The 15941-nt window shown below is 46.4% G+C and overlaps 4 protein-coding genes across 4 annotated transcripts; 3 read left to right on the top strand and 1 right to left on the bottom strand.

Moving 5' to 3' along the window:
• Window positions 1-922: 922 nt before the first annotated feature.
• On the top strand, window positions 923-1547 carry LOC112342464 (non-specific lipid-transfer protein 3-like). Its single transcript, XM_024664324.1, has 2 exons — window positions 923-1348; window positions 1410-1547. The coding sequence occupies exons 1-2, from the start codon at window positions 1030-1032 to the stop codon at window positions 1430-1432; spliced, it is 342 nt and encodes a 113-aa protein (XP_024520092.1). The 5' UTR covers window positions 923-1029; the 3' UTR covers window positions 1433-1547.
• Window positions 1548-1552: 5 nt separating this feature from the next.
• LOC9631545 (tRNA (guanosine(18)-2'-O)-methyltransferase) lies at window positions 1553-3089 on the top strand. Its single transcript, XM_002990452.2, has 6 exons — window positions 1553-1760; window positions 2067-2340; window positions 2398-2536; window positions 2582-2643; window positions 2702-2840; window positions 2893-3089. The coding sequence occupies exons 1-6, from the start codon at window positions 1574-1576 to the stop codon at window positions 3016-3018; spliced, it is 927 nt and encodes a 308-aa protein (XP_002990498.2). The 5' UTR covers window positions 1553-1573; the 3' UTR covers window positions 3019-3089.
• LOC112342465 (plasma membrane ATPase-like) lies at window positions 3010-6601 on the bottom strand. Its single transcript, XM_024664325.1, has 7 exons — window positions 5281-6601; window positions 4949-5224; window positions 4410-4896; window positions 4149-4354; window positions 3638-4041; window positions 3305-3571; window positions 3010-3197 (listed from the first exon to the last, which is right to left on the bottom strand). The coding sequence occupies exons 1-7, from the start codon at window positions 6460-6462 to the stop codon at window positions 3101-3103; spliced, it is 2919 nt and encodes a 972-aa protein (XP_024520093.1). The 5' UTR covers window positions 6463-6601; the 3' UTR covers window positions 3010-3100.
• A 349-nt stretch (window positions 6602-6950) lies between these two features.
• Window positions 6951-13252, top strand: LOC9631546 (sister chromatid cohesion protein PDS5 homolog A). The gene is made up of 33 exons (XM_024664327.1): window positions 6951-7174; window positions 7269-7472; window positions 7540-7724; window positions 7774-7900; window positions 7959-8171; window positions 8226-8427; window positions 8480-8625; window positions 8671-8801; window positions 8865-9014; window positions 9073-9121; window positions 9170-9355; window positions 9411-9593; window positions 9657-9814; window positions 9859-9985; window positions 10039-10194; window positions 10252-10302; window positions 10362-10501; window positions 10555-10672; window positions 10719-10853; window positions 10903-11087; window positions 11134-11272; window positions 11327-11458; window positions 11513-11593; window positions 11655-12005; window positions 12069-12116; window positions 12169-12251; window positions 12301-12352; window positions 12407-12487; window positions 12565-12593; window positions 12649-12693; window positions 12746-12822; window positions 12875-12969; window positions 13033-13252. The coding sequence occupies exons 1-33, from the start codon at window positions 7073-7075 to the stop codon at window positions 13099-13101; spliced, it is 4230 nt and encodes a 1409-aa protein (XP_024520095.1). The 5' UTR covers window positions 6951-7072; the 3' UTR covers window positions 13102-13252.
• Window positions 13253-15941: the final 2689 nt, after the last annotated feature.

Raw genomic sequence — 15941 nt, forward strand, 5'->3', positions numbered from 1 at the left:
AAGTTGTTTATGATAGAGCATCCACGCCGTCTTCCAGGCCACGTGGCAAAATATTCACTGGTGACATGGCCAGTCAGAGAGAGTTTGACGGAGGCTGCATAGAAACAGAAAGCAAGTCGTTTTGCTCAGAATGGAGCTCTCACTCCATCCATGTGTTCTCGCTTCGAATAGATGCCACTGCCATTGTATAAAAACAGAGACCCACTGCCTCCTCCAACACCTCGCTTCCTGATCTTCTCAAACAGCAATGCCCAAGCTTGTGCTTATCCTGTTCTTCCTTGTGGCCGCTGCGGCGCAGTGGAGAATCTCCATCGCCCAGCAGCAGTCCTGCAGCGACTGGACTCAGCTCCTGGATTGCCAGAACGCGGCCAGCGATCCAAGCGCCACCCCGTCTGGCGAGTGCTGCAACAGAATCCGGCAGTACCAAAACGCACCGGACTGCCTGTGCACCATGCTCCTCGCGGCACGCAACGCAGCGCAGTCCACCGGGTTGCCATTCAATCTCCAGGCCGCGCTCTCCATCCCGGCCAAGTGCCACGTCCAAGTTCCATCCGGCTACTCGTGCGCTGGAATTCCCATTCCATCTAGCTAGAAGAACAGAAAAAAAAAAAAAGAGAGTTAGCTAAGCATCGCTAGAGAGCAATCTAGGAAAAGAAAATTATGGAAGAGCTTCTAGAGAGCAAGAGAGAGAGGGAAGGGAAGAAATCCGTGTGTAGTGCTATGACTGTGACCAGAGAAAAGAGAGGGAGAGAGAACAAATTCATGCAATAAGATAACTTGACTTGCCTGTGCCATGATCGTCGCCTTTCTTGTGACGCCGAGAAAAGCAGTACCTTATTCACGGGATGGTGTACTCATCGCGATTTCCTCGCACCGATCTATGCCAGAAGCCCTCTCCATGTCGATCAGTATAAGAGCGAGCCTCTAGGCAGTGAGATCCATCGGGCAGCTCTTCTCTCGATCCCCATTCTTGAATCTCCCCTTCCCTCTCTCCTCTCCTCTAGCAATATTTCGAGCATCGATCGAGCAATGGCGCCGCCTCGATCCGGAATCGCGATCCTGCTCATTGCAATCCTGTGCATCGCGCTCCTCCCGGCAGATTCCAGCGCCCAATCCTGCACGAATTACCTCGCCCTGGCGAGCTGCATCCCCGCCGCGGTCGGCAACACCGCTCCGACCGCGAGTTGCTGCTCGCTGATCCAGAAATACGTGAAGAAGCCGGCATGTCTGTGCACGCTCGTCCAGAGCGCCAAGAAAGCCATCCCTAGTATCAACATAGCCAAGGCGGTGATCCTCCCCAAGAAATGTAACTTCGGGAAATACGTGCCCAAGAACTACAAGTGTGCTGGTAGGCGAATTCTCTTCCTTCTCTCTCCAAATCGATGGCTCACCGTGCTCGATCTTGGCAGGGGTTTCGGTTCCCCGCGAATAAGGAATGGCGATCTTCACCGTTCATCCCGACCACCATTCCGCTCCATAATAGTCCACCAGATGTGGAATGTACTACGCCCTCGCTTTGCTAATACAAACCTCTCGTTTGCCCTATATTTTCTTCCTTGAGAGCGCTCCAGCTATGGCGTCGAGTGCCGCCGCGGCCAATCCCGGGGTTTTCAGTGGCGTAAGGACGATTCGATCGTGGAAGCGCCACGGCGAGCGCTTCTTGCACAGGAAGCCGAGTAGGAAGGTGTGCGTGGTCCAGATCGAGAGCAAAAAGAGGGAGCCGAGGCAATTCTGGATGTCCAGGGATCGATTGGCGCCAGGTATGTGATGAAAGATCGCTCGCGTATTGCAAGGAATTCCTAGTGATTTTCCATTTGCTCGGTGTGGATGGAAGTTTGAAATTTCTGAGCTTGATCATATGTGGTTGTATTTTTCTGATGCTTTGGATGAGCTTTTAAGCACGTTGAATGCGAATGAGTGACTAGCCCTGGATGAAACTTTCAAGCACGATATGAATTTATGCGAATGGAATGGACTGTAGTGATTTCTCTGGTCTCATGAGCTTGGTCTCATGTGTTGTTTACATCCATTGCTCTCAAGCAGCGACTTTGCTGGCGGACTTCCAGATCCAGCCAGAAAGTGTTGGTTTCCTTACAAGGACGAGTTTAACCTGGACGAGCAAACACGCATCAGCAGCGAGATGGTGATCGGAACCTTGGATCCCATGTTTGCGGCCGATCGCAAGCAAAAGTTTGATCAGATCATCGCCAACAGGACGTTTTCGATTTGTCCGGTGGTCGAAGGCTTGTTCGACATTGGCAACATCTGTGCCGTGTTTAGAACCGCCGAGGCATTTGGACTCCAGTCGGTACATGTGATCGCTAACAGCGATCAGAAAAGGTGAGTTTCTCTCTGTTATTTTCTTTCTTTGTTCTCACGCGTGTTTTATTCTTGTAGATACAAAGAAGCTCGCAACATAAGCATGGGTGCCGAGAAATGGCTGGATGTTGAAGTGTGGGAGAACACAAACGAGTGTGTACAAGTGTTACGGAAGCGAGGATATCGGATTGCTGTGACTGACATGGGGGCGGACACGGTAAGCTTGAGAAAGCTCGTCAATCTATTCTATACGTTTTAACAGGTACCTATACACGAGCTGGACTGGACGATTCCAACAGCAGTGATCTTTGGAAACGAGCACAAGTATGGAAAGAAAGTGGTATTTGTTTTTCTTTCTTAATCGGTGAACGTTTTTGAGCAGTGGAACAAGCGAAGAAGCTCTTGCATTGGCGGATGTGAAGTGCCATATTCCGATGGTAGGAATGGTCGACTCATTTAACGTCTCTGTTGCGGCGGGGATCCTCATGTATCACGTCGTGGGCGACCGGCTTGAAAGAACTGTAAGTGGTTCCAAACTAGCTTTTGCTTGCATCGGTCTTACAGCTCTTGCAGGGAATTCACGGCGATTTGAGCTCCGAGGAGCAGCAAATCCTTCGTGCCGAGTTCTACCTTCGAAACAAGCGCAACGTGAAGGATGTGGTGAACCACCTGCTTAAGAAAGAGCTCGTCTTGACTTAACACATCCGAAAGGGATGCCAATTCATTCAGGGAAAACAGTGAATACAAAACAAAATGGAAACTTTGCTCAATACTTGCATACCTATACCGTGTAGTTTTGCTGGACTGCGAGATCATCCAGACCTTTCAACTTAGCGACTGCTTCGACATGCGCTTTAACCACGTGAAGGTCTTTCAATCTGTCACAGACAAAAAGATCAGTGAACTTAAAGATAACTTTAAAGCTACACGAGAAGAGCATATAACTTAAGGAAACAAAGAAACAAAGCACGAGAGGAAAACCAACCTCGCAATCTCGGCTCTCTTCATGGCTTTTTCCGCAAGATCGGCAGGCCCAGCAACACCAGCAGCCCCTGACTGAGATAGCCTTTGCGTCATTGGAGCCGCGGCATGGCCAGATATAACAGCCCATTGAGCTTGCCGCGCCTCACGGCCATAGTTCTTCTGACGAGTGAAAGCGATCTTCCTCTCCGTGAGAAGGTCCCACATTGCTCCACTCAAGATGTATCTCACCAAAAACTTGATAAGATCCAAAGGGAAGTACCAGACGACGCTGCAAAGCAATGAGACGAAGTTAGACACGAAGAAAACAAGGAAGAACTACGCTTGCGAGCTTTACCTGTACAACCATACCACTCCGGCCCAGCCCCAGCCGCAGCCTTTGATTCCTGCAAATCCCCAGTCGGCATAAACTGCGATCAGCGTCGCCACCAGCTGAGCAACAAGGAAGGCGACGATCAGCATCGCCCCGGGTCTCTCCAAAAACGAGAAGCTCCGCGACCGAGTGACGAAGATGAGTGCCTGACTGATCACGCTGACTTGCAGATAGATCACAGCGGTTTCCTGTTTGACGTGGCCCGAGATCAACCTCACCGAGAAGTGGTCTTGGAAGAAGTTCGTCTCGTGTATGAGCCAGTAGAAAAGGACGGACATCAGTCCGAGGTAGGTCCCGAGGCACGAACCGAGCACAAACAACTCCGGGAGCTTCCAACTGTCTGGTTCCATGGATGGTTTCACTCTATCCTGCAAAAAAGTGAAGTTAGACCGAGCAACAGAGTCCAGCACGGGGATTAATTACCTTGCGACATTATTAGCTTGGAATTAACGGGTGGAGCGATTCCAGAACGTACTTTCGAGATTGTCATGATGGTGCCGTCGTTGAGGATGGCTATGATAAGCGTCATGAACGGGGAAAACTTGAACTTCCAGATCAGCGCCATGAGCAAGAAACCGAGGACGATACGAATGGTGATTGAGATGGCGTAGATGGTGTAGTTCTTCATGCGCTGGAAGATGCAGCGGGACGTCAAGATAGCATGGATGATGACGCTCAAGCCTGCAAGCCACATTTTGTTAACAAAGGATCGAAAGAAGAAAAACAAAGAACTTACCAGGGAGTGTCAAGACAATATCAGCGGCGTTACGAGCAGCATCCGTCGCGTCGGCAACAGCAATCCCGATATCAGCTCTTTTCAGAGCAGGAGCATCGTTCACTCCATCGCCTGTCATGCCGCAGATGTGTTTTGCTTCCTGTAACTTCTTGACGATGTTATACTTGTGCTCTGGAAAGACCCCTGCAAACCCGTCTGCGTGCTCTATGAGCTCCCCTTCGTCCGCACTGGCCAAGCTTGGGTCACGTCCAGCCCCGCCGGGAAATAATGCAGTGACTGGATACATGTTGGTTCCCATGCCCAGCCTTCTCCCAGTTTCTTTGGCAATAGCTAGCTGATCTCCGGTTATCATCTTCACGTTCACTCCAAGCTCTAGAGCTCGCTTCACTGTGTCTGCGGTATCGTGGCGGGGCGGATCGAAGAGTGGAACGAGGCCCAGCATGTCCCAGTCGCCACCTGGACTATCCTTATCGTTGTCTGGAACAGTCTGCTAAAGACGGTGTTAAAAGGTGGTGGATTTGTGAGAACTATCAGCGTACCTGCGTCGCCACAGCCAGAGTTCTCAAGCCCCTCTCCGCGAACTTCTCAATGATATCATGCACCCGGCGTCCAATTTGTTCTTTGTTGTAGGCCAAGTCGAGAATCTGCTCGGGAGCACCCTTGGATGCACGATGCATTTGCCCTTGCGTGTCCAGGTAAGTCATTTGAGTACGCTTATCAGTTGGATTGAATGGCATGAAGTGTATCTCTTGAATTCCTTCCCTTGCTTCTTTTGGATCTCCAAGCATGTTTACAATGGCGAGGTCGATAGCATCCTGCAAAACAGCATCTTTATAGCACCCTGAAAACTTCTAATCCGAGTATAAGTTACCTGGTTCTCCACGCGAGAAGCTCTCGACGCATGAAGTAAGATCGTATCTTTGTCCGCCTTATCCGAAAAGATCTCTATGAGATTCTTGTCAACTGTAAGCCTGTTCAACGTCAGAGTTCCTGTTTTGTCCGAGCACAAGATATCCATCCCCGCCATCTCTTCAATAGCCGTCATCCTTTTAACTATCGCTCCCTGCTTAGCCAGCCCGTGGGATCCTACAGCCATTGTGATGGAGAGCACAGTTGGCATGGCGATCGGTATCCCTCCTATTAGCAGAACCAGCAGCGCATCGATTCCATCCCTGTACTTCCAGTGCTGGCACGGGTACATGACTATAATCTCGATGATCATCCCCAGCGCTATCGAGACGATGCAAAAGCTTCCAATTCTCGTAAGAACCTTTTGAAAGTGTCCCATTCGCTGAGTGCTGTCTACGAGGTGTGCTGCTTTCCCAAAAAACGTGCTCACACCAGTTGCAATCACCACTGCTTCGATCTCCCCCTGCTTACAAATGGAACCCGAGAAAACTTCGTCACCTTGTCTCTTGGTCACTGCCACGGATTCACCTGTGAGAGCGGACTGATCGATCGAAAGAGGGTCTCCTTCCAGCAGGCGGCAGTCAGCTGGAATGATATCACCAAGCTTGATAGTTATGATATCTCCGGGAACGAGGATGGAGGCGTCCTCTTCCTCGTACTTCCCATCTCTTAGAACTTTAGCTTTAAGTGCCAGTGCCTGCATCAAAGCCGCGGCGGCCTGCCCAGCGTTTTGCTCTTCGATATAGCTCACGGTCGAGTTGATGAAGAGAAGAACAACGATTCCTACAAAGTCCTGCCAGTCGGGCGGCCTTCCGTCTCCATTGGCCAGGATGATAGCCATCAAAGCCGCGATCTCCATCACCCAAGACAGTGGATTCCACATAAAAGTGAGGAACTTAAGCAGTAAATTCTCCTTCTTCTCCTCCAACTTGTTGGGACCAACGAGCTTGAGCCTGATCTCAGCTTCCACCGTGCTAAGCCCATCCCTGGTGCACTTAAGCTTCTGGAAAACCTCCTCCAATGGAATGTGCTCCAAATCAGCACTACTGTCCTGTGAGAATTCCCCGCTCGCCCTATTGTCCGCTGTTCTAGTCTCCTCGTCGATGGCGTCATGATAGAACTCGCGGCTCTCGATCCTGGCCATTGGAGATTGCCGCGCTCACATTTTGGAAAACCCTAGCGGCGCATTGCCTACTCCGGAGAAGCCATCGGAAGATCTGAAACGCGTGATCCCTGACTCACCGTCATTGCCGATCGCGCTCCATCGCCATCGCCACCGCCAAGCGAGATTTCATGCCTGACACTAACTGTGACCTGGCAAATCTAGCCCGTTAATTTTGAAACCCAGTCGATCCTAGCCGCGAAGATCGGGACCGTCCGTGGGCAGGGTTCTCTCAATCATCCATTTTAAGAAAAATCTGACGTGGGATTTAGATCTGAACGCTTTTGTACGGCAGACAGTATGACCAGGAACTCAAAACTCGATCGGCGGGTAACTAGAATGCTGTGGCCATTTGGACACGGCCTTCCCGCTTCCCGCCATGTACGGATGGCCCAATCAAAATGACGGGCGATTTGAAATAAATGACGGGGTCTTGACGGTTTCCCATTTTTGATAAAACAAGGAGCGAAGAAAGACGAGGGTTTGCGCAGTGGTGGGAAGAAGTCATTTTAGGGTTGATGGAGCGGCTGTGAGGGCGCTCCAGCGAGCAGCCGCGACGGGGGGCGCGCCGCGCGCGCATTATCGGTGAGGTATGGCGGCCACAGTGGACACGAAAAAGATCGTTCAATTGGGGAAGAGGCTCGGCGAGCTCCAGCTTCCCTCTTCCAAGGATGCGCTGCTCAAGCTTCTCAAGGTGAGTGCTCTTGCTCCGCGCCGGCGGCGGCCTTCTTGCTGGGTTTTAGGTCTAGCGCGGGCGTCGCTCACGAAATTCCGTGCGTCCCTTGCAGCAACTCTCGGCGCTGCTGCCTAATGTCGATCAATCCGCCTCAGAGGAGACGCGGCGGGCTCTGGCTCCTTGCAAGGATGCGCTGGTGAGAGCGGAGCTGCTACATCACAAGGATAAGGAGGTGAAATTGTTTGTGGCGACATGCGCTAGCGAGATTTTGAGAATTGAGGCTCCTGATCTTCCTTACAACGATGATGTCCTTAAGGTATTTGAGGTCTTGTTGTGCCTTGAGAGCTACATATCTCATGTCTTTCCTTTTTTTTTCTTTCCAGGATCTGTTTGAGCTCATTGTCAACACGTTCAAAGGACTCAGTGACATGCAAAGCCCATTATACCAAAAACGGGTACACATACTGGAGACGGTGTCTGCCATCAAGTCCTGTCTGCTATTGCTGGATATTGACAATTGCGACGATGTGATTCTGGATATGTTCAAAACTCTCTTTCAGGAAGCCAGGTTTGTTTTTCTTTCTTTTCTGCGAGGCAAATTTATCGCTCGTTCGCAGGGATGATCATCCGTCTAATATCCTTAGCGCGATGCTGAACATCATGGCTTTGCTCGTGAAGGACAGTGATAACTACCCGAGGCCTTTGGTAATGGAGATTGTTTCAAATCTCGTGAAGAGCAAAAAGGTAAACGACAATTTTCGTTGTTTTATAATTTGAAATTTCTCAAACTTCATGTCTACAGACATCTGCCGCTGCGAGCAAGGTGGCTTCGGAAGTTATTCGAGAAAATGCACAAGAACTGGAGCCTAATGTGATTGGACTGTTGAATACAGTTCATGAGCAATCAGCTGATCCTTGGTTACAACAAAATTACTACGAAGTCCTATTTGAAATCCATCGCTGTGCTCCCAAGATGTTCCTGGCATATGCACCGACCATTGTGGAAGGTCTTGTGGTATGTCATATTGCACTTGTATAACGTTAATGATTCGATTTCATTTTTATGCAGAACGGGGATGAAACTATACGAGTGAAAACAGTTGAACTTCTTGGAAGAGTTTTTAGCTCCCAGGGTCAGGCTGTCGACAAACAGCTTGTTTCAGAGTTCATCAAGAGAATCACTGACAAGTCTCTGAACGTAAGAGTGGCAACAATGCAGTCTGCAAGGGATTGCTTTGACTCTCTTGGTGCGGATGCTAAGGAGATCATAGGTGAAACACTAATTCTCGCAATATTTCTGTATTGACCTGTTTCTCTTTGCAGAAAAACTTGAGGATAGAGTACAAGATACCCATGATCAAGGAAGGATGAAAGCTGTGACAGTGATCTGTGATATCGCCAAAACAAATCTTGAATCTGTCCCAATGAAAGTACTTCACACGGTTGCAGATAGGCTGCGAGATACAAAGGTATTTATAGTCTCAAAGTTCAAAAACTAATACGATGTCATGCAGGCAGGCACTAGGAATTTGGCTATGCAGAAACTTACCAATGTCTACGCTACACACTGTGGCACTCCGGAATCTGAAAAGCTTGAGTGGATTCCCATTAAAATTTTGAAGTGCGTAAATCTCAAGGAGTTCAGGTATTTTTTCTGCTTGTTTTCTCTCTCGCATCGGTTTCCTTTTCATCCAATTATTTCCCGCAGACCTCATGGCATTGAATTAGCTTTTAGTGAAGAACTTTTTTTACCTGAACTTCCAGTCAGTGAGAGAACGAAGCATTGGATTGCGATGTTTTCTCAGTTTGAGGGTAACGATGTCAAAGGTTTGGAACGGGTTCTCAGTGCGAAGCAAAGGTACGCGTTTTTTCGTTTTTCTCTTGCAGTTTTCACATTGGCCGATTTCTCTTTGTAGGTTTCAGCTGGAAATGAAGGAATACTTACATCTACGTCAGGATCTGAAGGTACTAGTTTCTACCTTTATCTAATGTTCTGACGTTTCGTGGTTTTAGGAGGAAAACGCTCCTGAGCTCGAAAAGAAGTTGCAGGACCGCTTCAAATCTATGGCAGAGACGTTTGATGAAAAGGCTGAGGAAAGTCTTGCAAAACTTCATCAGATGAAGGATAATTCGATTTTTAAAAGATTGCTGACCTTGCTGGAGCCAAGTACACCATATAGTGTTTCACGCTCTATCTGCGTAAGGCGAAAGTAGGCTATTAGTCCCGTTCTGATGATCTGGTTTCTGTCTGTAGGATGATTTACTGAGCACAATCGGTGTCAAGCATCCACAATATGAATTCCTGCGGCTTCTGGCAGTACGATGTTCGTTTTTACTATTCGGACGAGAGCACGTTGCCGCAGTATTAGACGAGTATGAGACTTTCAAAGATTCTGGAAACAAAAATGCTGTTTCTTCGTGCATGAATTTGCTTCTGGTAAAGTCTTTATTTGAGAATTTATTTTCATTGTTTTGTCTAACTTGCTTGAGTTATATACAGGTTTTTTCCCGATATTTTCCTGAACTGATGGACGGTGTCCAAGATAAGATTTTCAATCTTCTTAAAGACAGCGAGGATGATGCCGTTAAGAACGCTGCACTTCAAATTATTTCCAGATCCGGTCACTGCTTGCGGGAGAAAATCGTGGACTCCAGAAGGTAAGGTTCAGTCAGATAGAGTTTGGAACTCATTTTGTTTGCAGTTCCATTGATTTGACTCTCGAGACGTTTTGCTTGGAGGGTACACGTGAGCTTGCCAAGAATGCAATATCTGCCATTACGGCTTTGTCATCGGATGCTGGGCTTAAAGCGTTATCGGTTCTGTATGGGGTATGTAGCTTCGATCGGTAGCATTTTGTTTTTCTAATTCTCTTTACTTTTAGCATCTATTAAAAGCCATGGAGAGTAAAGCGCATCTTCCAACTGTTTTACAATCTTTGGGTTGTATAGCTCAAACTGCAATGCCGGTGTTTGAGACTAGGGAGTCCGACGTCGTTCAATATGTTTTAAAAGATCTACTTCCCAGAGAACGGTCCGAGGTCCTAAGTTTTAGCGATATTTTTGTTGTTCCCGTTTTCTAATATTTCTCATTGTAGGATTCAACTAAATCAGATTGGGACAGCAGGAGTGAGGAATGCATGCTGAAGGTGCGTATTATATTTTTACGTAGATTGTCGTTTTCTAAGTGTTCTATCTTAATTCGCAGATATATGGTCTCAAGGCATTGATTAAAAGCTACCTCCCAAATAAAGATGCAAATTTGCGTCAAAGCTCGTTAAAAACTATCCAACCGGTTTTGTTGAATCTTCTTAGATTCGGATCAATCAACGAGGAGTCGAAGTCGAGGTTTACTGCACGACGCGCTTTTCTTTGGCTGCTAATTCTATTATCTTTTTCAGTGACATTGATAAGGCACACATGCGGCTTGCAGCTGCTAAAGCTTTTTTGCGTCTTTCTCGAATCTGGGACAAAGAAATCCCTGCTGCCACTTCTCGGTTTATAATGATGACAGCGCAGGTAAATTTCTGATTGGCTATCACCTTACTCACTGTCATTGCCACAGGATCCAGTTTTTGATGTACGCCAGAAGTTTTTACTGAAAACCCATCAGTACTTGAAACTTCAACGGTTGCCTCACAAATACGCCATCGTGTATCCTTTGTACTCGGTGGATTCAAGAAAAGATATCGTACAGGAGGTAATGTGTAACATAAATATTTTATAGGCTTTTGAATTCTTGTTTCTAGGCTCAACGTTACATGACTGACTTTATCGACAATACTCGTCGCAATGTCGCTCGTCTCAAGAGCAGTGAAGGTCTAAACGTCCATCCAGAATACCACTTGACGTCCTTGATTCACGTTCTCGCTCATCATCCACAATTTCCGGATCTGTCCTCGTCTGAGACCGCTCCATATGAACCTTTCTACAAGTATGGTTTGATAATCAGTGTGTTGACTTCTCACACCAAGCTGCAGGCAGATTTACTCGTACATTCATGCATTGCTTGGGCAAGAGACGGATGTGAAAAGAGAAGAAAATAATTTGGCTGCGGTTCTGGAAATATTTCGTCGTATAAAAAACACGGAGGATGCAAATGTTCCAGCGGCAACTCAGGTATTCGCGTCATTGCATATTCACTGATAGAGATTACTTGCAAATCTTATGTAGAACCTGTACGCTCTTTGCGACATCGGTCTCCACATAGCGAAGGACTTGTCGAAACGTTCACCGGAGCCTTACAAGGGAGATGTACGTCTGCCTTCAAACCTGTATAAACCCGTTGATGAAGACAGCTTAAAGGTTGGTACAAGCGGTTTTTGTGATTACTTATCAATTGCTCTATACTTCTAACAGGAGGATGGCAGCAATATGCCGTCGGCCTTGACATCGACTGTACTGAATCGTTTTCGATCTTCAATGCCCAAAGGAGCTCAGGTTAAACCTTCGATTGTTCTTTACAGCATCTCATGGCTCTTTTTCATGTTTGGAAAACCAGCGGGGACAGAAAAGAGCAGAAGGATCAGATGACGACGAGGATGAGGATCCCTTACCACGGAAAAGCGGTTCTGCTGAAACTAAGAAGGGTAAAGGAAAGACTCCGGCCCGCAAAGGTAAGGAGAAGGAAGCGGAAAGCATGTCAGAAGACGACGGTGACGATGCTCCCAAGAGAAAACGGGGAAGGCCAACTAAAGAAAAGCAACAGGAAGACACTCCTGGACAGAAAAAGAGAGGGAGGCCAGCCAAAAAGCAAAAGGTGGAGGTAGACTCTCCTGCTACATCTGCGGATGCCAAAGGCCAGACTCCGAAGTCTAGTGCCAAGAAGGAAAAAGAGAAGGAGAAACAGAAGGTAAATAGTGAAGTCGTTGCACTGAGAGTTCTAACTGTGGGTTTTATGAACTTAAAAACTCAGGATGATGGTGCTAGCACCACAAAACGGAAAAAGCAAGCTTCTCATAAGGTACTTTTCTTTTACAAGGGATAGCTTGAGTTGACATGTAACTTATCAATAGCCCGGCAAAAGTGAAAGCGAGGAAAAAGAACCCGAACCCCATCTAGGCCGAAGGGTCAAGGTGTGGTGGCCAGACGATAAGAAGTAAGTTAGGCGAAGTTGATGTCCTGTAATGCTTATGGATCGTGTTCAGGTATTACCGTGGAGTTGTGAAGTCGTATGATGCGAAAAGAAAGAGACACCACGTAAGTGATTAAAGGAGATTCACCATGTCTAACTTTTCTCCCGTTTGTATGTAGGTGTCCTATGACGATGGTGATAGAGAGACGCTGGACATGAGTAAAGAGCGTTGGCATTACGTAGATGGGAAGGAGAAGGAGGTAACGCATGATTTTGGTTCCGTCCGGGAATGACTAACGATTTTTTTTCTTAATTGCTTTTGTTTTTTCTCTTGTAGGACACCTCTCCATCGCCGCCACCTAGGGAGTATGTAGACGTTTCCATGCGCTGTGAAAAGCTAACCGTGTGCCTTTAACTACAGGCAAGCGAAGGCGAAGAAGAGGACGAGCGAAGGGAGCTCCCAGAAGTAAAGCCGCGTGTTGATCGTTAAGAGTTTCTCATCGTCTGGCATTTCGCAGGAAACCGAAGGGCAAGAAACGGACGCGTGATAGTGACGACGAACACCACCAATCTGAGAACGAGAAAAGACCAAAAGGTGGGATTTTTCTACTCTTCCTTTGTTTTTAACACCGGGCTGGACTGTGTAGTGAATGGGAGCAACGCAGCAGTAGTAAATGGAACTGCGGAAGCCGAGAGTTCACAAAGGGATGCGCTGGGAGACACGGATGATGACGAGCCTCTTGTAAGATCTCCAAATATTTCCTAGCTCACGATTCTTATGATCTCTTTTCTCGCTTGTCTCTAGGATTCTTACCGCAGGCGAATGAAGAAACACGATCGGCAGCAGCAGGACAAGGTTGCGGCCGCTGTGTAGAGATCCAGAATGGATGAGAGAGAGCTCGAGGCGAAAATAAGGCCCTCCAAAAATTTGTATAATCACCCCACCATTTTACTCTAGAAAAGTAGAAAGCAAATGGCTTGCACGATTTCTTTCTAGGTTTTAATGTTAAATTGTCGTTTTAGTATAATTAGTGAAGTTTAAACTGTATTTACACAATAAATATAAAGGTAGAAGATCACAACCGTTCGATTAAAGAAATCTTTTATAATATATTCTTGAAATTACTTCTATGTCATTAATGCTAATCAAAATTGATAAACCTAAGAAGTTTTACAGTGTGAACACCTAGAGGTCTACTTTATCCTGCGGGTCCCGTTTACAAGCTGGCTACGAAAGCTCCCGCGCGTCGCATATCCTTCGTATCCCCGCGTCCAAGTTATATACCACCACAACCAAGACCTTTGGAGGCTACTCTCCTCCCAATCCCCAGTCCCCAACTCCGAAAGAAATTCACGCGCCATGTCTCCTCTCCAAATGTCCTCCTCCGCTCCAACTCCAGTCGCAATGGCAGCAGCAGCAGTGATGCTCCTCCTCGTAGCACTTGCATTCTCGCCCAGCACCACAAATGCCTACGATAGTGATCCCCTCCAGGACACCTGCGTCGCCGACCTCACCTCCAAGCTCTCCGTCAATGGATACCCTTGCAAGACATCCCCTCCCAGCGCCGCCGACTTCGTCTTCAAGGGCCTCGCCACCCCGGCCAGCACCAACAACGCCAATGGCCTGGGGGCCGTGTTTGGGGTCGTCCAGGCCTTCCCGGCTCTCAACACGCTCGGCCTGTCCATCGCGCGCCTGGATTTCGCCAAGGGAGGCCTCGTCCCGCCGCACACGCACCCGCGCGCGTCCGAGCTCTTCCACGTCCTCGAGGGAACCATCTACGCCGGGTTCATCACCACGGACAACAAGTTGTATGCCGCTACGGTCAACAAGGGCGAGGTGATGGCGTTTCCGAAGGGGCTCATCCACTTCCAGGTGAATGCCGGGAATTCCACGGCTTTGGCGTTTGCGAGCTTGAGCAGCCAGTCGCCCGGATTCCAGCTCGTTGCGAGCGCGCTGCTGGGCAGTGGCATCCCGGACTTCGTGCTCTCCAAGACTCTGTTTGTGGGTACCAATGTCGTGGACAAGCTCAAGGCTCCATTTGTTCCAAAGAAGTGAGTTCTTCCATTGAGGAGTGTAATATATATGTATGTTATTCCGCTTTTGATTCACATTGGAGTAGAAGAGATAAAACTTGGAGGTGGAGAACAGGAACTTCCTGTTTTCTTTGTAACGAGCTTGTCCATCCATTGCCATATCTATGTCATGAACTGAAATTATTTGAGATATGAGTATTCTCGTGAAGATTTGGCTCCAAGCGTCAGCTACCTTTTTACAGTCATTGTAAGGAGTTAAGGCTGTCGAGGACCACCTAGGAAAAAGCTTGGTGTACGTGTTGGCATGTAGACTGGAGCCAATTGAACGAAATAGAGGGGAATGTTCGATTGATAAAGTGAAATACTGACTAGGCACAATTGTTTTTTGTTTTTTATATTTTCCCGTTATAAGATATATACTGGATATTCTAGAATATTCTACCATCTTGTATTTATAACTTTTAGACATGTTTATAATTTAAAAGCTAGTTTCAAATGAAAATTAAACCAGATGTTACTGTAGTCTAAAATATTTTCAATATTGGACAGTTAATTTTACAAGAGTTTGAAATATAATTTCTATGGTAATACATGTATTACATGTACATGGACTTCTCATCTCGATCTTACTACCTCCGTGTCATCAACTTCTCATCTTCCAAAGGGGAGTATGGTATAATGTTTGTAAATATAGATGAGATATGAGAAGTTATATAGATGAGATATGAGAAGTTGATGACAATAAGTCAAGTGGAACATTTAGACTACTACAAGAATCTAAAATACAAAACCATTAATAAACTTACAAACAACTATGGCTAAAATAAAATCTAAAACCATGGCACAAGCATTAATCAATTACAAAAAACCAATGAACTAATTATAATTCCATATTCAATTGCAACCAGAAAGTTATAATTTTGAATTGAAACAAAGGACTTTGAAAACCATTATAGTTTATAACACATTATTACAACAAACAATACATCTTATCTCTCAATTTACTTGTTGACAATCCTCCAAGACCATTACTAACTTGAACTCATGACTATAAGTAAAACCTACCTTTATATCTTTGCTTTGGTCAATATTTAAGACTCGTATTAACTTAAACTCACAACCATCATCCTTATCTAGCATTGCACATGGGAGGTTACACTCACTCCATTCGTCCTCCACATACTCCTTCTTTCCTCGAAGGAAAAAAAAGTTTTAAAGCACTATATCTATTCAAATTTGTTGTGTTTGTCCTTACCCTACTATTTATATTTGGCCTCACTTCATTATTACATCTATTTAGTTTCACTACTTGAGGGCCAAATATTCTATTCGGACTTGTTATGTTTGTTTTCACTTCACAATCCATGTCATTTGTCTTTACTCCACTACTGTATCCATTTATCTTTATTCCATCGTTAGGGCTAAACTCTCATTTGTCCTCTCTACCCCCTTCCCTAAAGAAAAAAAAGTTTGAAGCATCAAGGTAAAAAAAAGAAAGCAAGAACAAAATTAAGGAAGAAATATTATGAAATAAGAAAAAGTGGATAAAGAAGCATTGAAAGAAGTATTTACATTAGTTGACAATGCTAAAATGGGGAAATTAAAAGAAAAACATGTGGCTAAAGTTTGGAAATAAAGGACTTTTTATAAAATACTTCAGTCACCACAATATCAGCATAA

The sequence above is a fragment of the Selaginella moellendorffii genome, unplaced genomic scaffold (genome assembly GCF_000143415.4).
Source record: "Selaginella moellendorffii unplaced genomic scaffold, v1.0 SELMOscaffold_109, whole genome shotgun sequence".
NCBI lineage: Eukaryota > Viridiplantae > Streptophyta > Lycopodiopsida > Selaginellales > Selaginellaceae > Selaginella > Selaginella moellendorffii.